Source organism: Melanerpes formicivorus, unplaced genomic scaffold, assembly GCF_026170545.1.
Source record: "Melanerpes formicivorus ecotype bairdi unplaced genomic scaffold, bMelFor1.0.p_v2 SCAF_46, whole genome shotgun sequence".
In the NCBI taxonomy this organism is placed as follows: domain Eukaryota; kingdom Metazoa; phylum Chordata; class Aves; order Piciformes; family Picidae; genus Melanerpes; species Melanerpes formicivorus.
In genome coordinates, this window is record NW_027142398.1 from 690,817 (window position 1) to 708,945 (window position 18,129).

The 18,129-nt window shown below is 42.9% G+C and overlaps 1 protein-coding gene and 1 long non-coding RNA gene across 2 annotated transcripts; one reads left to right on the forward strand and one right to left on the reverse strand.

Moving 5' to 3' along the window:
* Positions 1-125: 125 nt before the first annotated feature.
* On the reverse strand, positions 126-14,003 carry LOC137451768 (bile acid receptor-like). Its single transcript, XM_068159504.1, has 12 exons — positions 13,722-14,003; positions 13,279-13,396; positions 8,373-8,499; positions 7,689-8,051; positions 6,837-6,977; positions 4,829-4,968; positions 4,631-4,735; positions 4,434-4,533; positions 3,470-3,598; positions 2,112-2,228; positions 1,759-1,872; positions 126-1,570 (listed from the first exon to the last, which is right to left on the reverse strand). The coding sequence occupies exons 3-12, from the start codon at positions 8,434-8,436 to the stop codon at positions 1,332-1,334; spliced, it is 1,512 nt and encodes a 503-aa protein (XP_068015605.1). The 5' UTR covers positions 8,437-8,499; positions 13,279-13,396; positions 13,722-14,003; the 3' UTR covers positions 126-1,331.
* Positions 7,219-17,660, forward strand: LOC137451770 (uncharacterized). The gene is made up of 6 exons (XR_010989892.1): positions 7,219-7,328; positions 7,617-7,705; positions 12,055-12,123; positions 12,707-12,755; positions 13,207-13,268; positions 17,254-17,660. It is a non-coding gene; the product is annotated as an uncharacterized lncRNA (long non-coding RNA).
* Positions 17,661-18,129: the final 469 nt, after the last annotated feature.

Here is an 18,129-nt window from a genome sequence, read left to right on the forward strand (position 1 = left end):
ACTTGTTAAAACCCTGCACAGATTAAAAAAATTGGTTTCTTGTGGGTAAATCTATAAAGGGGAAGGAAAAAGGGGGAAAAAAAAAAGAAAGAAGTACAGCTAATGTGAAAAATAGGATTTTCAGTTAATAAACTACCTATCATTTTCAAAGCCCAAGGTATTGGAGATGGCTTTGGAATTCTTTTGCTTCTTACTTCAGAGAGACCTTTCTAACTGTTGGGAAGCTTTGTAGTTTGCTTGACAGACGACCCTGTGATCAAAGTGAGAGCTTTTGATGACAACAACTCAGGAACTATTTCATACCTGCACACAGTTTCAAGGTAAAGAACTCATTAAGCAAATCATTTTCCCAAGTCCAGTACTTGACATTTATTGGTTTTTTTTTTGCCTTATTCCCACGAGTAGCTCTAAAACAGATCAGATTATTATGTTTTAGCGTGAAAATTTCATTTTTACAAGGGGTTTTGGAAAGTCACAGAAATGTGTGGTGTGAATAGCGCCACTCATTTCCCACCGGACTACCGCGATTGAAACGTATTTCACAAGGAGTCAGCGTGGAAAACCCTCTCGTGTTCAATTGGCACAAGCCCCAGCGCAGCGCAGCGCAGCACAGTTTCACTGCGCACTCCGTCTGGTGGGACCGGTAAATCAAAGCCAGTTAAGTGGATCCCAGCGGTGTACTTCCCATGTACTGCTGTGAACTGCCCACGTCAAGCACCTTTATCATCGGTGGTGCACAGTTAAAACACACGGCAAGAGCTGGAGGAGATTATTCTCTTCGGTTTTGATTGGGGGGGGGGGGGGGGGGGAGTAAAAGTCTTATGTTCAGATGTTCCCCCCAGGACCAGTCCGAACGGTTTGCAGAAAAAGAAGGAACGCAGGGCACTTTCCCGCACACTTGTGCGTGTGTGCCTCCCAGGACGCAAGCTCAGCACTTTGCCGGGCTACCCGGGAGGATCGCTCCCCCTCGTGTCTGCGGGGAACGGCCCCCGACCTCTCTCACCACTGTCCCCCGCCGCCTCCAGAGCGACACCACGCGAGGCAGGAGGCTGCGCCATTTACCTGACGCAGCCCCGCCGCCCCGGGTGTTCCGTCTGGGGTTTGACTGCAGGCACCTGCCCACCGCTCAGGCACGGCGGCACGAACAGTTTTAAAGAGTTTTTCATTCTCCATGGCCTCGGAGAAAAGGGGCTGAGAGCCGGCCCCTCATGACGGGCACGCTCACAACGCGGCACTCGCCGGCTGCTGAGGGAAGACAAAAAGGCGGGAGGCGACAGCGCGCGACGGAGACGAGAGGGTAGGGGCGGGAGCGCGGCGATGCGACGGCCCCGTCACTGCAGGTCCCAGGTCCCGAAAAGCAAAGGGGTCAGACGGGGGTCCTTCGTCCTCCACGTCACCAGCACCTCCGCGTGGCTGTGGTTGAGGGTCCGCAGCTCCGTCAGGCGCCCGATCAGGCGGGCGAAGTGTTGTGGGTCTTCGGGATGGTGGATCTTGGAGTACTTGTACAGGATGCCCAGGAGCGGCTCTTGCAGCTCTTCTACGTGCCGCTTATTCCTCAGGAGCGGGCGATCTGTGGGAGCGCGGCGGGATTAGCGGGATGGGCCGCGGAGGGGCGGCGGGCGGGAGCGCGGAGAAGGGGAGCGCGGAGAAGGGGAGCGCGGAGGGCCGCGGAAGGGAACGCGGGGCGCTGCCGTAGCTGCAGGCGCGGTGCGAGGAGACGGACAAGCGCGCCTAAGCGTAAGTCAGCTCCCAGTTTACCTGAAAAAAACACGGTTGTTGCTACGAGGAGGGCATATTCGGTCTCTGTCACTTTGAGTTCCCCCATGCTTCTGTAGAAGTAAAACAGCGCGGTAATAAACTCCTCCGTTATACCTTAAAAAGGACAGAAAATAACCAGACGGTTACTTCATAGAATCAGAAACCAGTTTCGGTTAGAAGAGATCTTTATGATTGAGTCTGAGCATTAACTCAGCACCGACAGGTCACCACTAAACCATGTCTGTGCATGACAGCTTTGGGAATGGGGGACTCCAGCACTGCCCTGCCAAGCCTGTTCAAAGGCCAGCGCAACAAAGCATTCCCCAGTAGTTTGATTCTGAGTCCTCCGTTACCTGTGGTAGTCGTGGAAGTTGGACTGTCTTCATTGTGAGACATTTCCATGGAATAAATGCTTTTGTCCAGGTTTTGCACGTGGCAGCATGTCCCATGATCAGAAAGCCTTACGTGACCTGCAGCAAGGTAAATGACAGCCAACCTCAATGTGACTTTCAATATTTGTCAGCATCTGCTTTGCAAATATGTACCTAAAATTGTATGACTTTTTTTCACCAGATCCATGCAGACAGAAAAAAAAGTTGTTCTTTTTGGCATCTACCGCCTCTTTCATTGGTGGCATTCTAATCAGAGTGTTTTAACACAACGTGTCATATTAATGACACATAATAGCTATATTAATAGCTATTAGTATCTGTCCACCTTACCATGTGTTCACTCAGAAATGTCACTCTTGGGAGTAAAGGGAAGAAAACAGAGATCCAATTCATTTGTGAGGCAGGCATGTTATTTTTTGTAGTAGGGTGTTTGAAGAGATGGTGCATAGGAGGCACATAGGCATTACCAGTGGTATTCTAGAGTACCACTATGCTTGAATAGGAAATTATTTGAATAAACCTTTATTAGAATAAACCAAACCAGGTTGGAAGAGACCTTCAAGATCATCGTGTCCAACCCATCAACCAATCCAACCCACCCAAACAGCTAACCCATGGCACCAAGCACCCTGTCAAGTCTCCTTCTGAACACCTTCAATGACAGCGACTCCACCACCTCCCCGGGCAGCCCATTCCAATGGGCAATCACTCTTTATGTATAGAACTTCTTCCTAACATCCAACCTGAACCTCCCCTGGCGCAGCCTGAGACTGTGTCCTCTTGTTCTGGTACTGGCTGCCTGGGAGAAGAGACCATCATCCGCCTGTCTACAACCTCCCTTCAGGTAGTTGTAGAGAGTGATAAGGTCACCCCTGAGTCTCCTCTTCTCCAGGCTGAGCAACCCCAGCTCCCTCAGCCTCTCCTCACAGGGCTGTGTTCCAAACCCCTCGCCAACTTTGTTGCTCTTCTCTGGACTCATTCCAGCAAGTCCACCTCCTTCCTAAACTGAGGGGCCCAGAACTGGACACAGGACTTGAGGTGTGGCCTAACCAGTGCAGTATACAGGGGCAGAATGACCTCCCTGCTCCTGCTGGCCACACTGTTCCTGATGCAGGCCAGGATGCCATTGGCCCTCTTGGCTGCCTGGGCACACTGCAGGCTCATGTTCAGCCTACCATCGACCAGTAGCCCCAGGTCCCTTTCTGCCTGGCTGCTCTCCAGCCACTCTGACCCCAGCCTGTAGTGAATTAAAGTGCATGGAAGTTGTTCCAACCTAGCCTCCTACTTAGGTTAGCAGAAAGCTTGCTAGTCAAACTTACTTTCACTGGTTGATGGCTGGCATTCACGAATTCTTTGGTTGTATATTTGGGCAGAGCGCAGAAACATTGCCTCAACTGTGGACCCTTTCAGCAGTGCAATCTGATCTTCACTAGCTAAACTTTCAAATCCTGCAGGGAAAGATACTTGTTAAGAATCAGTGAGTACTGTGGCTGCCTTTAAACCCCCTAACATTCATTGATACAATTGTTTTTAACAAATGCCTTCGCTGGAAAGGAGAAGCCATAGTTAAAAGAAAAATGTACCAAAGACTATTGGTACATAGGGATCTTTCTTGCTAGTTGGCAGGTTAGACCCCAAAAAAAGTGCAGTTGCCAGTGTCTAGTGTCACAAGATTCACAGGAAGGTAAAAGTAAAAAATTTGGGTCTAAGCAAGACTTCATCCAAAATTCTTTCCTAATATCTTAATTATATCACATCCTAATACTTTATATTTGCTACATTGCTCCTGTGTTCCAGTTTGTGTCTGTTGCCTCTTATCCTATCACTGGCACATTAAAATGTCGTGAATTTAATTGCATGTTCCCTTCTTTAAGGAAAATATGAGTAATAGCACCTGGTTAGTCCCTTCTCTGCTGCCTTTTCCTTTGAAGGAACATCTGGGGATTTTTATGAGCATGATAAATTGCAAACTGAACTGGCTTTCAGAGGATGTGTTGGGAAAGTAATTCGCTCAAGATGGTATTCTGAAGGCCATGTACTTAAAAAAATGTCCCTACTCCGTGTCAGAAATGGATAAGAAATCTCATATCAAGCTTTTGAAGTGAATGCTTCTAACTTGTCCTCATAACAAGGGAATAGTAACCTTGATAGGGTAGAAAAAACAATCAGTTGAGTGAGAGAGTTTTCTTAAAGCCTGTATTTTTCCTGGTTTCATGCCATCAGATTCTCCCTCTAAAACAAAGCCACACTAGTCTGTAATATTTCCCAAAGGAAGAAACTTACCTGGAAGTCTTTTTGTGAAATCCACTAGCACTTGCACATGGACAACTGCTGTCTCCGAGAGACGGAGAAAACTTTCCTCAGGACTTGCAGTTTCTTGTAGCTGCATGAAAGAGCATTTAGACATCTGATGTAACCAAGGTGCAATGCTTAGGATAATATTAACTTATCAATGCAGGCTGATTGTTCTGTATACGTACAAACTTCTTTGCTTCCTCAAGGGGAATTGTGTATTTTTGGTGTGCTGCCACAATGTGGTCAAGAAGCTGATGTTCCCCTGGAGTCAGTTCCATCTTCTCTAAGATCTGGTAGAAAAATAAACCAATCAAATGACAATGACTTGTGTGTGTATGTGAAAGATAAAAATAGAAATGTTTCACATAGAAAAAATATCCTACTTTTGCAGATCTTGTTGTAGATGACACGTGCTTACTGTTCAGTCCCTCGTCTTCCAGTTTGATGTTGCAAAGAAAACTGCTCTTCTGTTTGAAGTTCTTCCTCAGTCGCTTCGACTTGCACTGTACTTCAGTCAGCAAACCTGCAAAGCACAGCAGTGTGTGTCAAGGTATCTCCAAATATATACAACTGGAAATAAACACTTTTATTATTTCATGTAACACAAACCTTGCATCACAGGAGCCATAACCTATAAGGAACTATGCTTACTGGACAGTATGGCAATGTGTTATTTATTAGCAATGTCAGTGCTCAGTATCCACCAACCTGAGTCTTGCAGTCTTATGTTGAACTTGTGGCTCTGAGACACAACTATGAGAATTTTTCATGCATCATAGCATGGCTTAGGTTGGAAGGGACCTTGGAGATTATCTACTCCACTCTCTTCACCATGGGCAGACACATCTCTCAACTACACTTGTCTGCTCAAGGCCTTTTCCAACCTGGCCTTGAAGTCTCCCAGAAAGGAAGGATCCACAACTTCCCTGGACAACCTTTTCCAGAGTCTCACCACCCATGTACTGAAGAACTTCTTATGATCCAGTCTAAACCTACTCTCCCTCAGCTTCAAACCATTCCCCCTTGTCCTATTGCTAGGTTCCTCATTATGAAAAGTCTCTCTGCAGCCTTCCTGTGGGACCCCTTCAGGTATTGGGAGGCAGCTCTAAGGTCCCCCTGGAGTCTTCTCTGGGCTGAACAACCCCAGCTCCCTCAGCCTATCCTCATAGCAACACTGTGCAATCAGTCAATTTTATTTTTTTTCCAAACCCAAAAGCACATCTGATATGCTCACTGCTGTCCTGTCAAAGTTCAGGACATAATGCTGTCTCTTTTTAGTAGTTTCTTTTGTTTTCTTGTAATGTCTTTGAATAGCAGTTCTCTTAACTTCAGAAAATACTTCCCAAACATTGGTGGGCTTTGCAGATGAAACTGGCTGGAAAGTAGCCCTGAGGAGAGAGACTTGGGGGTGCTGGTGGACAAAAAGCTCAACAGGAGCTCTCAGTGTGCACTTGCAGCCCGCAAAGCCAATCAGATCCTGGGCTGCATCAGGAGAAGTGTGGCTAGCAGGGCAAGGGAGGTGATCCTCCCCCTCTACTCAGCCCTGGTGAGACCCCACCTGGAGTACTGTGTCCAGTTCTGGAGCCCCTATTACAAGAGGGATGTGGAGGTGCTGGAACGTGTCCAGAGAGGGGCCACAAGGATGATCAGAGGGCTGGAGCACCTCTCCTATGAGGACAGACTGAAGGAGTTGGGGCTGTTCAGTCTGCAGAAGAGAAGGCTCTGAGGTGACCTCATTGTGGCCTTCCAGTATCTGAAGGGGCCTACAGGAAGGCTGGGGAAGGACTTCTCAGGATCTCAGGTACTGATAGGACTAGGGGGAATGGAATGAAGCTGGAGGTGGGGAGATTCAGGCTAGATGTGAGGAGGAGGTTCTTCACCACGGGAGTGGTGAGACCCTGGAGTGGGTTGTCCAGGGAGGTGGTCAAGGCCCTGTCCCGGGGGGTGTTTAAGAGCAGGCTGGATGAGGCTCTGTCCAGCCTGATCTAGTGTGGGGTGTCCCTGCCCATGGCAGGGGGGTTGGAACTAGATGATCCTTGTGTTCCCTTCCAACCCTGAATGAAACTATGAAACTATGAAACTATGAAGCAGCTACAAGTGCTACAGACTTGTCTATGTTTACCCTATATCTGGGGCTAAACTATTGTTCTATCATCCAATAACCCCTTCCCAGCTGGGAAGGAAGACTGGGAAAAGGAGGGGAGACCCATGGGTTGAAATGAAAACAGATGTAATGAAACAGCAAAGCTGATGCTAATCGCCATGCAAATACCAAATACGCAAAGTGAGCGTACAGTCAAATATTCCTATAGCTAATTGAAGTTTAGATCAATACCACTGAGGGGCTGACTTTGGAAAAGGTCAAGTAGCCAGCATGGAGGGAGGACTTACATTCTGCGAGCATTCCCACCGCTTTGCACTTCTTCAGGCGGCATTCCTGACACTTCCTCCGCATGTACATGTCCATCTCACAGTGGCCACCGTTCTTGCACCGATACACTGCGTTTTTGGTGATGCTACGGCGAAAGAAGCCTACAGAGAAGGATCAGGTTATGACTGAGGGAGATCTATCATTAAATGGTTTAAAGAATTAAAGTGTCTTTTGAGGTTTTGGGTAGATGTTTTGGTTTTTTACACTGTAAACTTGAGCTTAGTTTTGAATTTTGTTTTTCACAACAGTTACATCTTTTTTCTTTCTGACAAATAATTGATCACCTTTTTCCTTACCTAATCAAGGCAGCTCCCATGCAGCAAGTTAAAATATAAGTGGCAATTAATTATTACTTCACAGAATTACAGAATGTTAGGGGTTGGAAGGGACCTTGAAAGATCACCCTGCCAGAGCAGGATCACCCCGGACAGGTCACAGAGGAACACATCCAGGTGGGTTTTATCTGATTTTATTAGTAAGTAAAAATAATGACAGGGAAGTAAATCTAGAATAAATTGTCATGGGGAAATCAGCACTTGCTTAAATAGACACTGTTCTTGTGAATAATCATTGCAAAAATGAGATACATTAAACACCTGTGTCAAATAGACACTGGGAAAGCATTTCTTCAAAAAACTTTATGAAAACGTGAGTCTGGATAAAGGCTTTCTTGGCTAAATTAAAGTCCTCTGTGGAAACATCAGCTTAAAAGTGATTAAATCTGTTTGCTTAAATTGTAGATATTCAAACATTATGCTGAGCACCGTGGAGCCACAGTCCTGGGCAAGATACAGCTCAGCTTCTCCGCTTACCTTTGCAGCCTTCACAGGTCAGTGCATTGTAGTGATAGCCTGAGGCCTTGTCACCACACACAACACACAGCTCCTCCTGCCCCCTCAGTCTCAAAGAGGAGTGGCTTAATCGTGGCCGTTTTAATCCTTGGTATCCAGCATCGTCAATGTGGGGAGCCATGAGAGGGGGTTTGCTTAGCTCACAGCTGCTGATAGACTGCCCATCGCTGTAGTGAGAGTCCAGGCCATATGTGCTGTACTGGGACTGAGGAGGTTGTGACTGTAACACTGGAGGAGGGATCTGAACTGTGGAGTACTGGCAGTAAGGTGCAGTCTGAAAATCAGTGTCTTGCAGCTGATAGTTGATGTGCTCTGGTAAAACATCTGCATACAGAAGAAATTGAAAAGTAAGTAAAAACCTGACATCAGCTACTTGAAAGTTTTACAGTGTTTTATAGACTGAATATTTAATCACAAATAATAGAGGAACACATTTTCAGAAGGGAAGTCTGAGGTTTTCTTTTAAAAGAATCTACCTGATATGTTTTTAAGTAGAATCTTAGATGTAGTAAAAATGGCCTGGTCACACTTTGGGCAGTGTTGTGTGGGTGCTTGTAAAGACAAATGAAGAAAATGATGGGAATTCCCACAGCTGTCCATTCTACTATACTGTTTTTTCACAGTATGAAGTTTTGCTTTACTCACCATAGTACTGTATGGGCTCAGGAAGACAATACCCATCAGGGACAGTGATGAACGTGTTAGCCATGTTCTGCTCCCAGCTGCACTGTTGTGGTCACTTTGTTGTGTGACTGAGGTTTAAGAAGGCAACCTAGAGAAATGAAAAAGAGAAACACCACATGAGAAAGCATCACTGGATTGGCTTAACTACAGAGCTAAACCCAGAAATCTCCAGAAAATGGCACAGTTTGCACACCTTAAGAAAATCAGAGTCCCATAATGCCAAGTCACATAATGCTTTCAGTGAGGTTGCAAAACGTTTGATTGTCCTAATACTACCCATTCAGGACAGAATCTATTCCTAAGCTTCCAAATTATATTGAGGGCTAGTTTGCTCCAAATTTTACACAGAGCCTTGTGGGGCAATAAAAGTAATCATTGGAATTTTCTCTAATTCAGGAAGAGATTAAAAGGAGCTTCACTGTATAGGAAAAAACTTGCTTTCACAAGGAGTTAGGACACATTTACCCTAATGTGGAAGTGGTGGATGCTCTGTTTCTACACTAAGATGAGCTTTTACTGAATTTGATGGGATGTAGCTTTGGGCAACCTGGTCTAGTGGAAGGTGTCCCAGTCCATGGCAGGGGGGTTGGAACTAGACGATCTTTGAGGTCCCTTTCAGTCCTGAGACTTCTGTGATTCTGTAATTTGCTTCATTCATGCTTTACACAAATTTGAAGCAAATAAATACAGGAAAGCAGTTTGTAAAGGCCAGCATAGGATCTCTCTCTCCCCCATCTAAACACTCTTCTGCAGTAAGAAAGTTCTGTCTCACTGAAGCACTGCCTAGTTTATATTAGGTTCCAAAACTAAGAGTATTCCTTTAAGAGTGCAGTTTCCTGTGAAGACCAAAGAAGTCAATCACATATAGGATGCATTGCCCTCTAGAGAGCTTTTTGCTGTGTCCTGAGATTATTGAAGGAGCCTGGGCTCCTGGATGGATACTTTGATGTTCCCCATAACAAAGTATACGGAGAGTTCACAATACTGCAGTTGTGGCAGGTTAGCTGTTGTGCTTTGAGTTCAAAGCTTTTCCTGGTTTTCAGTAATTTGACTTTATAGGGTGGTTCTGAAAAAGTGGATTCTGAAAGTGCTGGAAAGTTTTATATGAAAAAACAATGACTATATGAACACTAGCATGAGCTGAGTTTGAGTTTACAGATGTGTAGAGACAGCCTCTGGTGTTGCTTAGCAATGGAGTGGTAATTTAACGAGAGCAGTAAGTAGAAAAAAATTTTCTTGCCCCACTCCCCCCCATCCCTCTCCATCTGTGGAATGTACAAGAGGGTCACTGGTCAAAAGTATGTTGTGTCTGATGCCCATTAAGTAAAGACAACTTGCCAATGGACTATTCATGGGTTTTCCCTGAGCAGATAAGAAGGACAGAAAAGATGAAAAAGAAGGCAAGTAAATATTTGGAAAGTGTAGCAAATCAAACCCCTACCTGGATTCTTCGTATATGCCTATTGCAGAATCCACAGTCTTTCCTTGAAAAACTCACTTGTTGGGTTTTTTTTTTTGCATTACCTAGACCTAGCTACAGCTGAGAAAATGAATATCTAATTTCAGGAAATCTGAACTGAAGTCATGCCTGGAAAGACACACTTCCCTTCCCCCCAAACTGGGCATATCTTGGAACAGAACACTTTCTCTTTGTGTTGTCAGCAGAAGGTGAAAAGATGCAGTGAGGCTGGAATGCTGATGTTTTTGTTATCTCTGCTAGTAAATATTTGTTTGAGAGAGAAATGACTCACTGAATCATGAGGTCCTTATCAGTTAGATCAATTTGGCCTGGGCAAAGTCTGCATTTTTCCCCCCAAATGCATATTTGCTGAAGAAATGTCTTTCTGAATTCCAGTCATTTCTTTAAATAGAAGCAATTCACAAAAGCTAAAATAAAATTACACTGATCCAGTCTGATTAAAATATTATATTGGAGTATGAAGTACACATAACCAAATGTAAGGTTGAGTAAACATCTTGGAAGCAGATTTATATTAGGCAGTTTTCTCAGCTCAGATGTTGTATGAGAACAGATTTGAAGACTAAGTCCTTCTTACTCTTTTTTTTGTTATGGCTAATAAAAGTTATAATTTGCAGCCACAGGATTCCCAGCTTAGAGTGAGACTTTGTAAATTGAAGCTCTTTAATTAAGAGAATGTTATAAAAGTATTAATAGTAAATCCAGTCATTTTTTGAGGAATGGGACTTAATGGTCATCCCTGGGCATGAATGGTAACTTTCATTTTCTGACACTTGAGAAGTTAGCATTAACAAGTTTGTTCTTCTGGTATAAAACAGTATTGAGCTTTTTAAAATAAATATAAAGAATAAAATATGTAAAGAGAGAACTTGGACAAGATTGACTATCATAACTATGTGTTACAACCTTTTTTCCCCACTTCACATATGAGTCAGTCAGACAGCAGCAGGGAATAGAATAGAATAGAATAGAATAGAATAGAATAGAATAGAATAGAATAGAATAGAATAGACCAGACCAGGTTGGAAGAGACCTTCAAGATCATCATGTCCAACCTATCATCCAACGCCACCTAATCAACTAAACCATGCAACCAAGCACCCTGTCAAGTCTCCTCCTGAACACCTCCAGTGATGGTGACTCCACCACCTCCACAGGCAGCCCATTCCAATAGGCAATCACTCTCTCTCTGTAAAACTTCCTCCTAACCTCCAGCCTAAACCTCCCCTGGCGCAGCCTGAGACTGTGTCCTCTTGTTCTGGTGCTGGTTGCCTGGGAGAAGAGACCAACCCCCGCTTGTCTACAACCCCTCTTAAGGTAGTTGTAGACAGCAATAAGGTCTCCCCTGAGTCTCCTCCAGGCTAAGCAACCCCAGCTCCCTCAGTCTCTCCTCATAGAGCTTGTGTTCCAAGCCCCTCACCAACTTTGTTGCCCTTTTCTGTCCTCCTCCAAGCTTTAGGAACCACTGAAATTTCCTGATGCATTATATGTTCTCCCAAAAGTTCAGCAGCCATCCCTAAGCTATCACACTTCATAGCAGTGAGCCAAGATGTAAAAGGACACTTCTTCATCACACACATTCATTAACACCTTGCTGTGAAGAAAAGCAAATTCTGCATGCCCACAAAATTTAGCTGCACCCTGTGCAACCAGGGAGTCCATGACAGAATGAGGCATACATCTCCAATGGGAATTTTCAAAGCATAAGAAGTCAAAATATTGCTGTATCTATTGTGGATGTGTGGTTTAAAAAGGCAGCAGAACAAAAAAATCATTCCCAGAGAATATGAGTAAAGGCCTTTAATCTAAAACATACAAATGACCAAAACCAAAAGGTTTTTAATAACAATCATAAGCAGTAAAATCACAAGCAGTAACACGGTTAGGGTGGAAGTCTTTAGTCCTTAGACATGTGGACCTAAAGGAGAACATCATCTGCATAAAGGCACACATGCTGTCCCCTGCTTTTCCTTCTCAGTTAACTTCTGAGGTGCTGTTTCTCATGGGTCATTTTATGGGTGAAATCCTAATCATTGTGGGGGAGGTGGAAGTGTTTGCTTGGTTTGGTTTAATTTTAAAAGCTTACACAAGCTTGAGGTTTAAAAAAATTATTTATTGTATTTGGGTTTGTTGTTGCTTCCTTTTTCTTTTTTTTTTGTCCAGAAGAAGATGGAGGCAACCAGAACAAGAGGACACAGTCTCAAGCTGTACCAGGGGAAGTTTAGGCTGGAGGTGAGGAGAAAGTTCTTCCCAGAAAGAGTAATTGGCCATTGGAACGTGCTGCCCAGGGAGGTAGTGGAGTCTCCATCCCTGGAGGTGTTCAAGAAAGTATTGAACGTGGGAAGCCATGGTTTAGTTAGTCAGGAAGTGTTAGGTAATAGGTTGGACTCGATGATCTCTGAGGTCTTTTCCAACCTGTTTGATTGTATGATTCTATGTTACCTAGACTCTAGGTTGCTTAAGAATACTTGAAAATGTTGCATTTTCGACAATATTCCATCTTCTGAATAGCAACATTCAAATGAGATGGAATGTATGTTGGTTCAAGGGGCTGGTTATCCACCTAATACAGAAATTCAGCAATATTTGGTTATTAGGCCTAACTGAAAGACTTCAGTTTATCAGAGATGGAAGCAAAACCTCCAAGGTGTTAATTGATAAAAGTGAAGTACACAAACCAGTCACTTAACAGAATGTACCCACTCAGGCTAGAGTACATACTGGCTACTTATTTAAGGTGAAAGATGTTGTTGTCATTTTTATTGCTATAAATATCATATACTAACATATTGTCAATTCATATTATCCAATTTAGTAAGATGCAAAACTGCATGTAGAAGAGGGCCCAGGGAGCTCTTCACGAGGTAAGTATTGACAGTACTTGAACTGCTATTGTAAATATTTTGACAATGGAGTCATGGGGAAATTTCTTGTTTACAGGGGAGTTTAGGAACTCAGGCTGAAAATCTTCAACATTTACTTAATGCACCTTGTAGCATGTTCATGATCATGTAGTGGGACTAGACAGCACATTTCAGTCTCAGTGTTAATGGCTGTACCCTTCTTGCTTCTGGAAAGCATACCTGAACTTTGTAACTTGTGACATTTAAGCCAAAAAGTGAAAATAATTGAGCTGAGTAAAATTGGTGGCAGCTATGTGTGATGCCAGGTGATACATTCAGTTTCACTCAAGCAATTCAGCAATCTCTGATTACTACAATTAAAGAATGCTTTTGCAGGGGAAAATGTGGGATCTCTTGGTTGAACCTATATGCAGCTTATATGCAAAACTAAGATTTTATCTGTCCCTCTCAGTTTCAGTGTGCTGAGAAGCTCCCCAAAACTACTGCTTGAAGAAATCCCACTTCTCATTAAAGGTATTCCTACCTTGTCCTATAATAACCACAACAGGAATTGCCTTATTTCAGGAATGGATTGGGTTGCAATTATCTTGAAGCCTTCCTTTGGAATTGTTACCCCATTTCAGAGGTATAAATTATACACACTGAAAAATAAGAGGTTAGAGGTTGTTTGAAACTTAAAAGAGTTTTCCAGGTTCTTTTGGGGAGAAGAAACAAATAATTGAATTTAAAAGGCACTTTACTTCACTCTGCATGTCAGATGAAGTGCTGCTAGGAAAACTGCTTGGCAGTAGGATAGCAAAGTTCAAAGTGCATATGTTCTATTTTCACTTAATCATTTTAAAAGAAAAGGAAAAAAAGAAGAAAAAAATGGAAATGCCTGAAATATTTTCACATGGCAAATTGATTTATGGCTAGAACTACAATTTATAATCCCAGAGCATTCAGAAAAGTAAAGGAAATACTCACGGTAGCTCCTCTCAGAGGGTTTCTTGCTTCCAGAGCTGAGTCCGCTGGGCTGCAGCACTGATCCTAGCTCTGAGTCCAGCTGCAGCAAACTGGGTCTTTTCCCTATTTATCAGTTTCTGTGCATACACAAGGCTCCAGACACTCTGCAGAGCAATGCTGTGGCTCTGAGACACAAACTTCCCACACAGCCTTTTCTGGGGTCGAAGCAAGGGCAGCTGCAAGTCCACATAAATCAAATAATAACTGGGTCATCAGGGACAGAGGCCATGGGGACCCTCACGTCACTGTTTCCCAGAGTTCTCCCTGTCCAATTACTAAATATTCTGCTTTCCTTCTTGGTAGAATTTTAAATTCTCCTCTTTTGCTTGTCTAACATTGACATGTTTGATTGTTGATGGAAAATATTCATTTCCTGAGCAGGGAAAATCGTGCAGTAGCATTATTTGGAGATACCTACATGATACAAAGAATTCATCATAAATGGTTTGGGTTGGAAGGGACCTTAAAGATCACTTAGTTTCAAACCCCCTGCTGTAGGCAAAGGCACCTCCTACTAGACCAGGTTGCTCAAGGCCTCATCCAACCTGGTCTTAAACACTTCCAGGGATGAGGCACCCACAGCCTCTCTGGGCAACCTGTTCCAGTGTCTAAACATAAAGAACTTCTTCCTAATGCCCAATCTAAATCTCTCCTGCTCCGGTTTCAAACCATTGTCCCTTGTCCTATCACTACAAACCCTTGTCAAAAGTCTGTAGCCCCCTTCAGGTACTGGAAGACTTCTCTAAGGTCTCCCCAGAGCCTTCTCCAGGCTGAACAGCCCCAGCTCTCTCAGCCTGTCCCCATATGAGAGGTACTCCAGCCCTCTGATGATTTTTGTGGCCTCTGGACCCTCTCCAACAGTTCAATGTCCTTTTTGTGCTGCAGAACTGGACACAGTGCTCTAGGTGGGGTATCACAAGAGCAAAGCAGAGCTCTGCATTGATAATGCTTAGTGACAGACGGCTGCAAAGTGTAGATTATGCAGTGGAGACAAAGATAATGATCCTGTAAGTTTAATTATGACCAACATGTGTGGTTTTAAGTACAAGTAGCTTTATACAGCAATTACTAGGATGTCAGAAAAACTTCAGTGGTAGAAATGAAAAACTTAAAATTGTTAGAGCTAAGATATTGTTCACAGCAGTATCTCTTTCACATACACCATTGGCATTTTCATTTAGCCTCTCAGCCTTTCCCATGAAAGCTGGAAAAACAAACAGAGCTTTGTAAAATATTGTCTTTAGCTTCTAAATATTACAGACTTTTTTTTCTGGTACCTTTTCTGGGACCTTCACTGGCAAGGTGTTCAAGTCCACCTATGGGATGTGGGTATTTAAAGCCTGTTGAATTCAGGAAATCTTAAGGATGGGTGTTTAGAAGGTGTCTAATCACCTTTCTGTTCAGTGTTATAAAACCCAGTGTATTCAGAGCAAACACACATATGTATACACACACCTAGTCCTGAAACTTAGATGTAGTGGAAATTAATTGCAGTGCAACATTAAGTATTAGCCCATGGTCATGCACTCCAACCTACACACTATCTTTGTATCTGTGGAAATAAAATCTCTTTTGCATAGTCATGCAGTGATTCAGACCAGGTGAGTAATCCATCTTAAATACATACATTTAGATTATTTTAACAGATCACTTCTCATATTCAAAGCTTAGTGTGACAATAAAAATAGGAGACCTGAGAGCTCACTTGAGTCGTGCATAGAACGGCAGAAGAAGAGGGAAATAAACTGCTTTCCATGCTTGTAAAGAATCAGGAAATAAGAAGCTTATTTAATAGTAAGGAAGATTTAAATTAGGTACTAGAGAAAGGAATTATGGTGGTAAAAATAGCACTGGAATAAGCTGCTTGTATAATCTTCACCACTGGATGTTTTGAAGATCAGTTTGGGCAACTTGCTGGAACTTAAGAATCGTTCTCTCTGAGTTAATTTAATCTGTAAAGGAGGAGAAAGGGCTCTTGAGATCTCTTGCAGCTCTATTTTCAGCTGATTTTACTTACATAATGTCAATTTATAGGAAACTGATAAAGTCTCTGATCAGTAACACGCCTAGTGCCATTTTTATGGGCAGAGGAAACAATTATACTTCAAGAAAGCTCTACTAGGCAAGGGTAAACAAAATGTTACTGATAGATACAGCCTGAAAATACTATCTGAACAAGTTCACGTTATGAGCCAAAATGAGAAAGTGCCACAGAAGTGGAGAATAAAGGACATATGTGTTTTCTGTAAAAAATAATCAGATCTGATGACACCTGCCTGACCTTGCCTTCTGCTGCTTTTGCAGCCTCATTTCCATCATCACTGTGAACTGTGAGCTTCTGTGCAATCTGATCTCCTTAGAATGGCTGCCCTTGTGCTGTTAGGTCTGAGAATTTGATGACTGCTAACACTGCAGATCAAGAAAGAGCTTCCCTAGACCTATACCTCTTGAGAGAATGAATTTTTCAAGCTAAGAATTCTTTGTTCATTTGAACTACAGAATCTAGCAACTTGTTTGGTATCATCCCTGTAATTTGTTTGGTATCTGAATAGTTAAAAGGAAATCACATCTACTCCAGCTGGATCTTCTCTCCATAACTGACCCGTTTGGCTTGATCTGGTATTGGATTGTTTATGTAACTTCAGTAATTAACCACTATCAGCCTCATTAATGAAACATAAACCACCTCTTCTGCTCATTTATAAAGCATTTGTCAAACAAAACTTAAACAAAGGGCAGAATCTCAGCAAAGTAACAGTCCTTCAGAAGCTACTGAGACTCCGACTCCGAGGCATTACAGTCACTTTGTTGTTGTTTTTCAGTCAAAATGAAACAGAAGCCTTGGAATTGCCTATTACTTTTGGCTAACTTTTCATAAAAACATCTGAGATCTGTCACATGGAGACAGTGATGCCTGGACAACTATTTTGGCTGTTTCAGTAAAAAAAATACTGATGTTCCAGCTCATTACTATAAATCATTAAATGATGAAAGCAAGAGTCAAATACTAAACAGTTGGGAGCCTTTGGAAAACTAATTGCTGATTACAGTAATTGTTGTTATATATGTGAGTTAAAGGTTGAAATGCAGATTTATTTCATTGTAGGATTAGGTCTCTCCTGTTAGTAAAATATTCTGATACTAAAGGAAGTTGAGTGCTAACAATAGCATCATAGAATGGTCTGGGTTGGAAGGGACCTCCAAAGGTCCAACCCCCTCTGCAGTCATCAGGGACATCCTCAACTAGATCAGGTTGCCCAGAGCCCTGTCGAGCCTCATCTCAAGTATTTCCAGGGATGAGGCCTCGCCCACCTCCCTGGGCAACCTGTTCCAGTGTTCACCACCACCACAGTAAAGAACTTGTTCCTAACATCCAATCTAAACCTACTCTTCTCTGCTTTGAAATACAGCTTATGTATTAAAATGATCTGACTTAAAATTACTTAAATGTAATTTTAAACACTGAGACTTAAATGAGTGTACTTCTTTGTAGGCACAGCAAAGAGAAGCCAAGTCCTGGATGTGATTTCCATAAAGCAAAATCTCCTGACACTGTAGTAAGCATTAAAAAGTTAATGATGGTGGAATCCCTTGGTCAGCATTTTATCAGCAGAGGAGTCTTGCTGCTGAGAGACTTAAATAGCTAAATATATCCATTTATCAATGATAATGTTTCCTGGTTTTCTCCAGCCTGGATTCCATCTTAAGGACATTTGTTTTAACAGTAAAAAGAATATTAGACTCATAAATGTGAATGCTGTGGTGCAGTGGGTGACTCATCAAGATTTATCAAAGCAGGATAATTAAGATGAACAATAAAATGGAGTTTCTGGGTAATAACTTTTGTCGCAGAATGGCTCTGTTTTATGCAACAGCAATCCACTTGGAAATATAGGCTAGGAAGTGCAAGAAGTGGATTCACTTGGCCTCCTTGTCTGTGAGTCTCTGCTACAGATTTTTGTTGAGATTACTGAATTTGTGACAGTAGCTGGATGCTGTGTTAACATCATCACTTCATTTTAAAAAGAAGCAATCAACAAGTGGTGGAGTCTGTCACAGACTCTACCACTCATTCTCTACCATTCTACTCTACTCATTCTCTACCAGTCAGTTCCTCTGTGTTATTATCCATAATTTCCAGTTTCTGGCTAAGTTACAGGTACTACCCAGTGCACATTGTTTTAACATCCCCAGTACTGATGCCTGAACTTGTCTCAGGTTTACAGATACTGTTGTGCTCAAGGACCTGTGCTGTGTCTGTTACCTGTCTCTTCAAGTACTTTTTCTGTACTTCTGGTCTGTCTAGATTTATGATCTTCCAACTTCCCACATCTCCTCAGCTGTACTCAGCAATGCTGTGGATTTATTC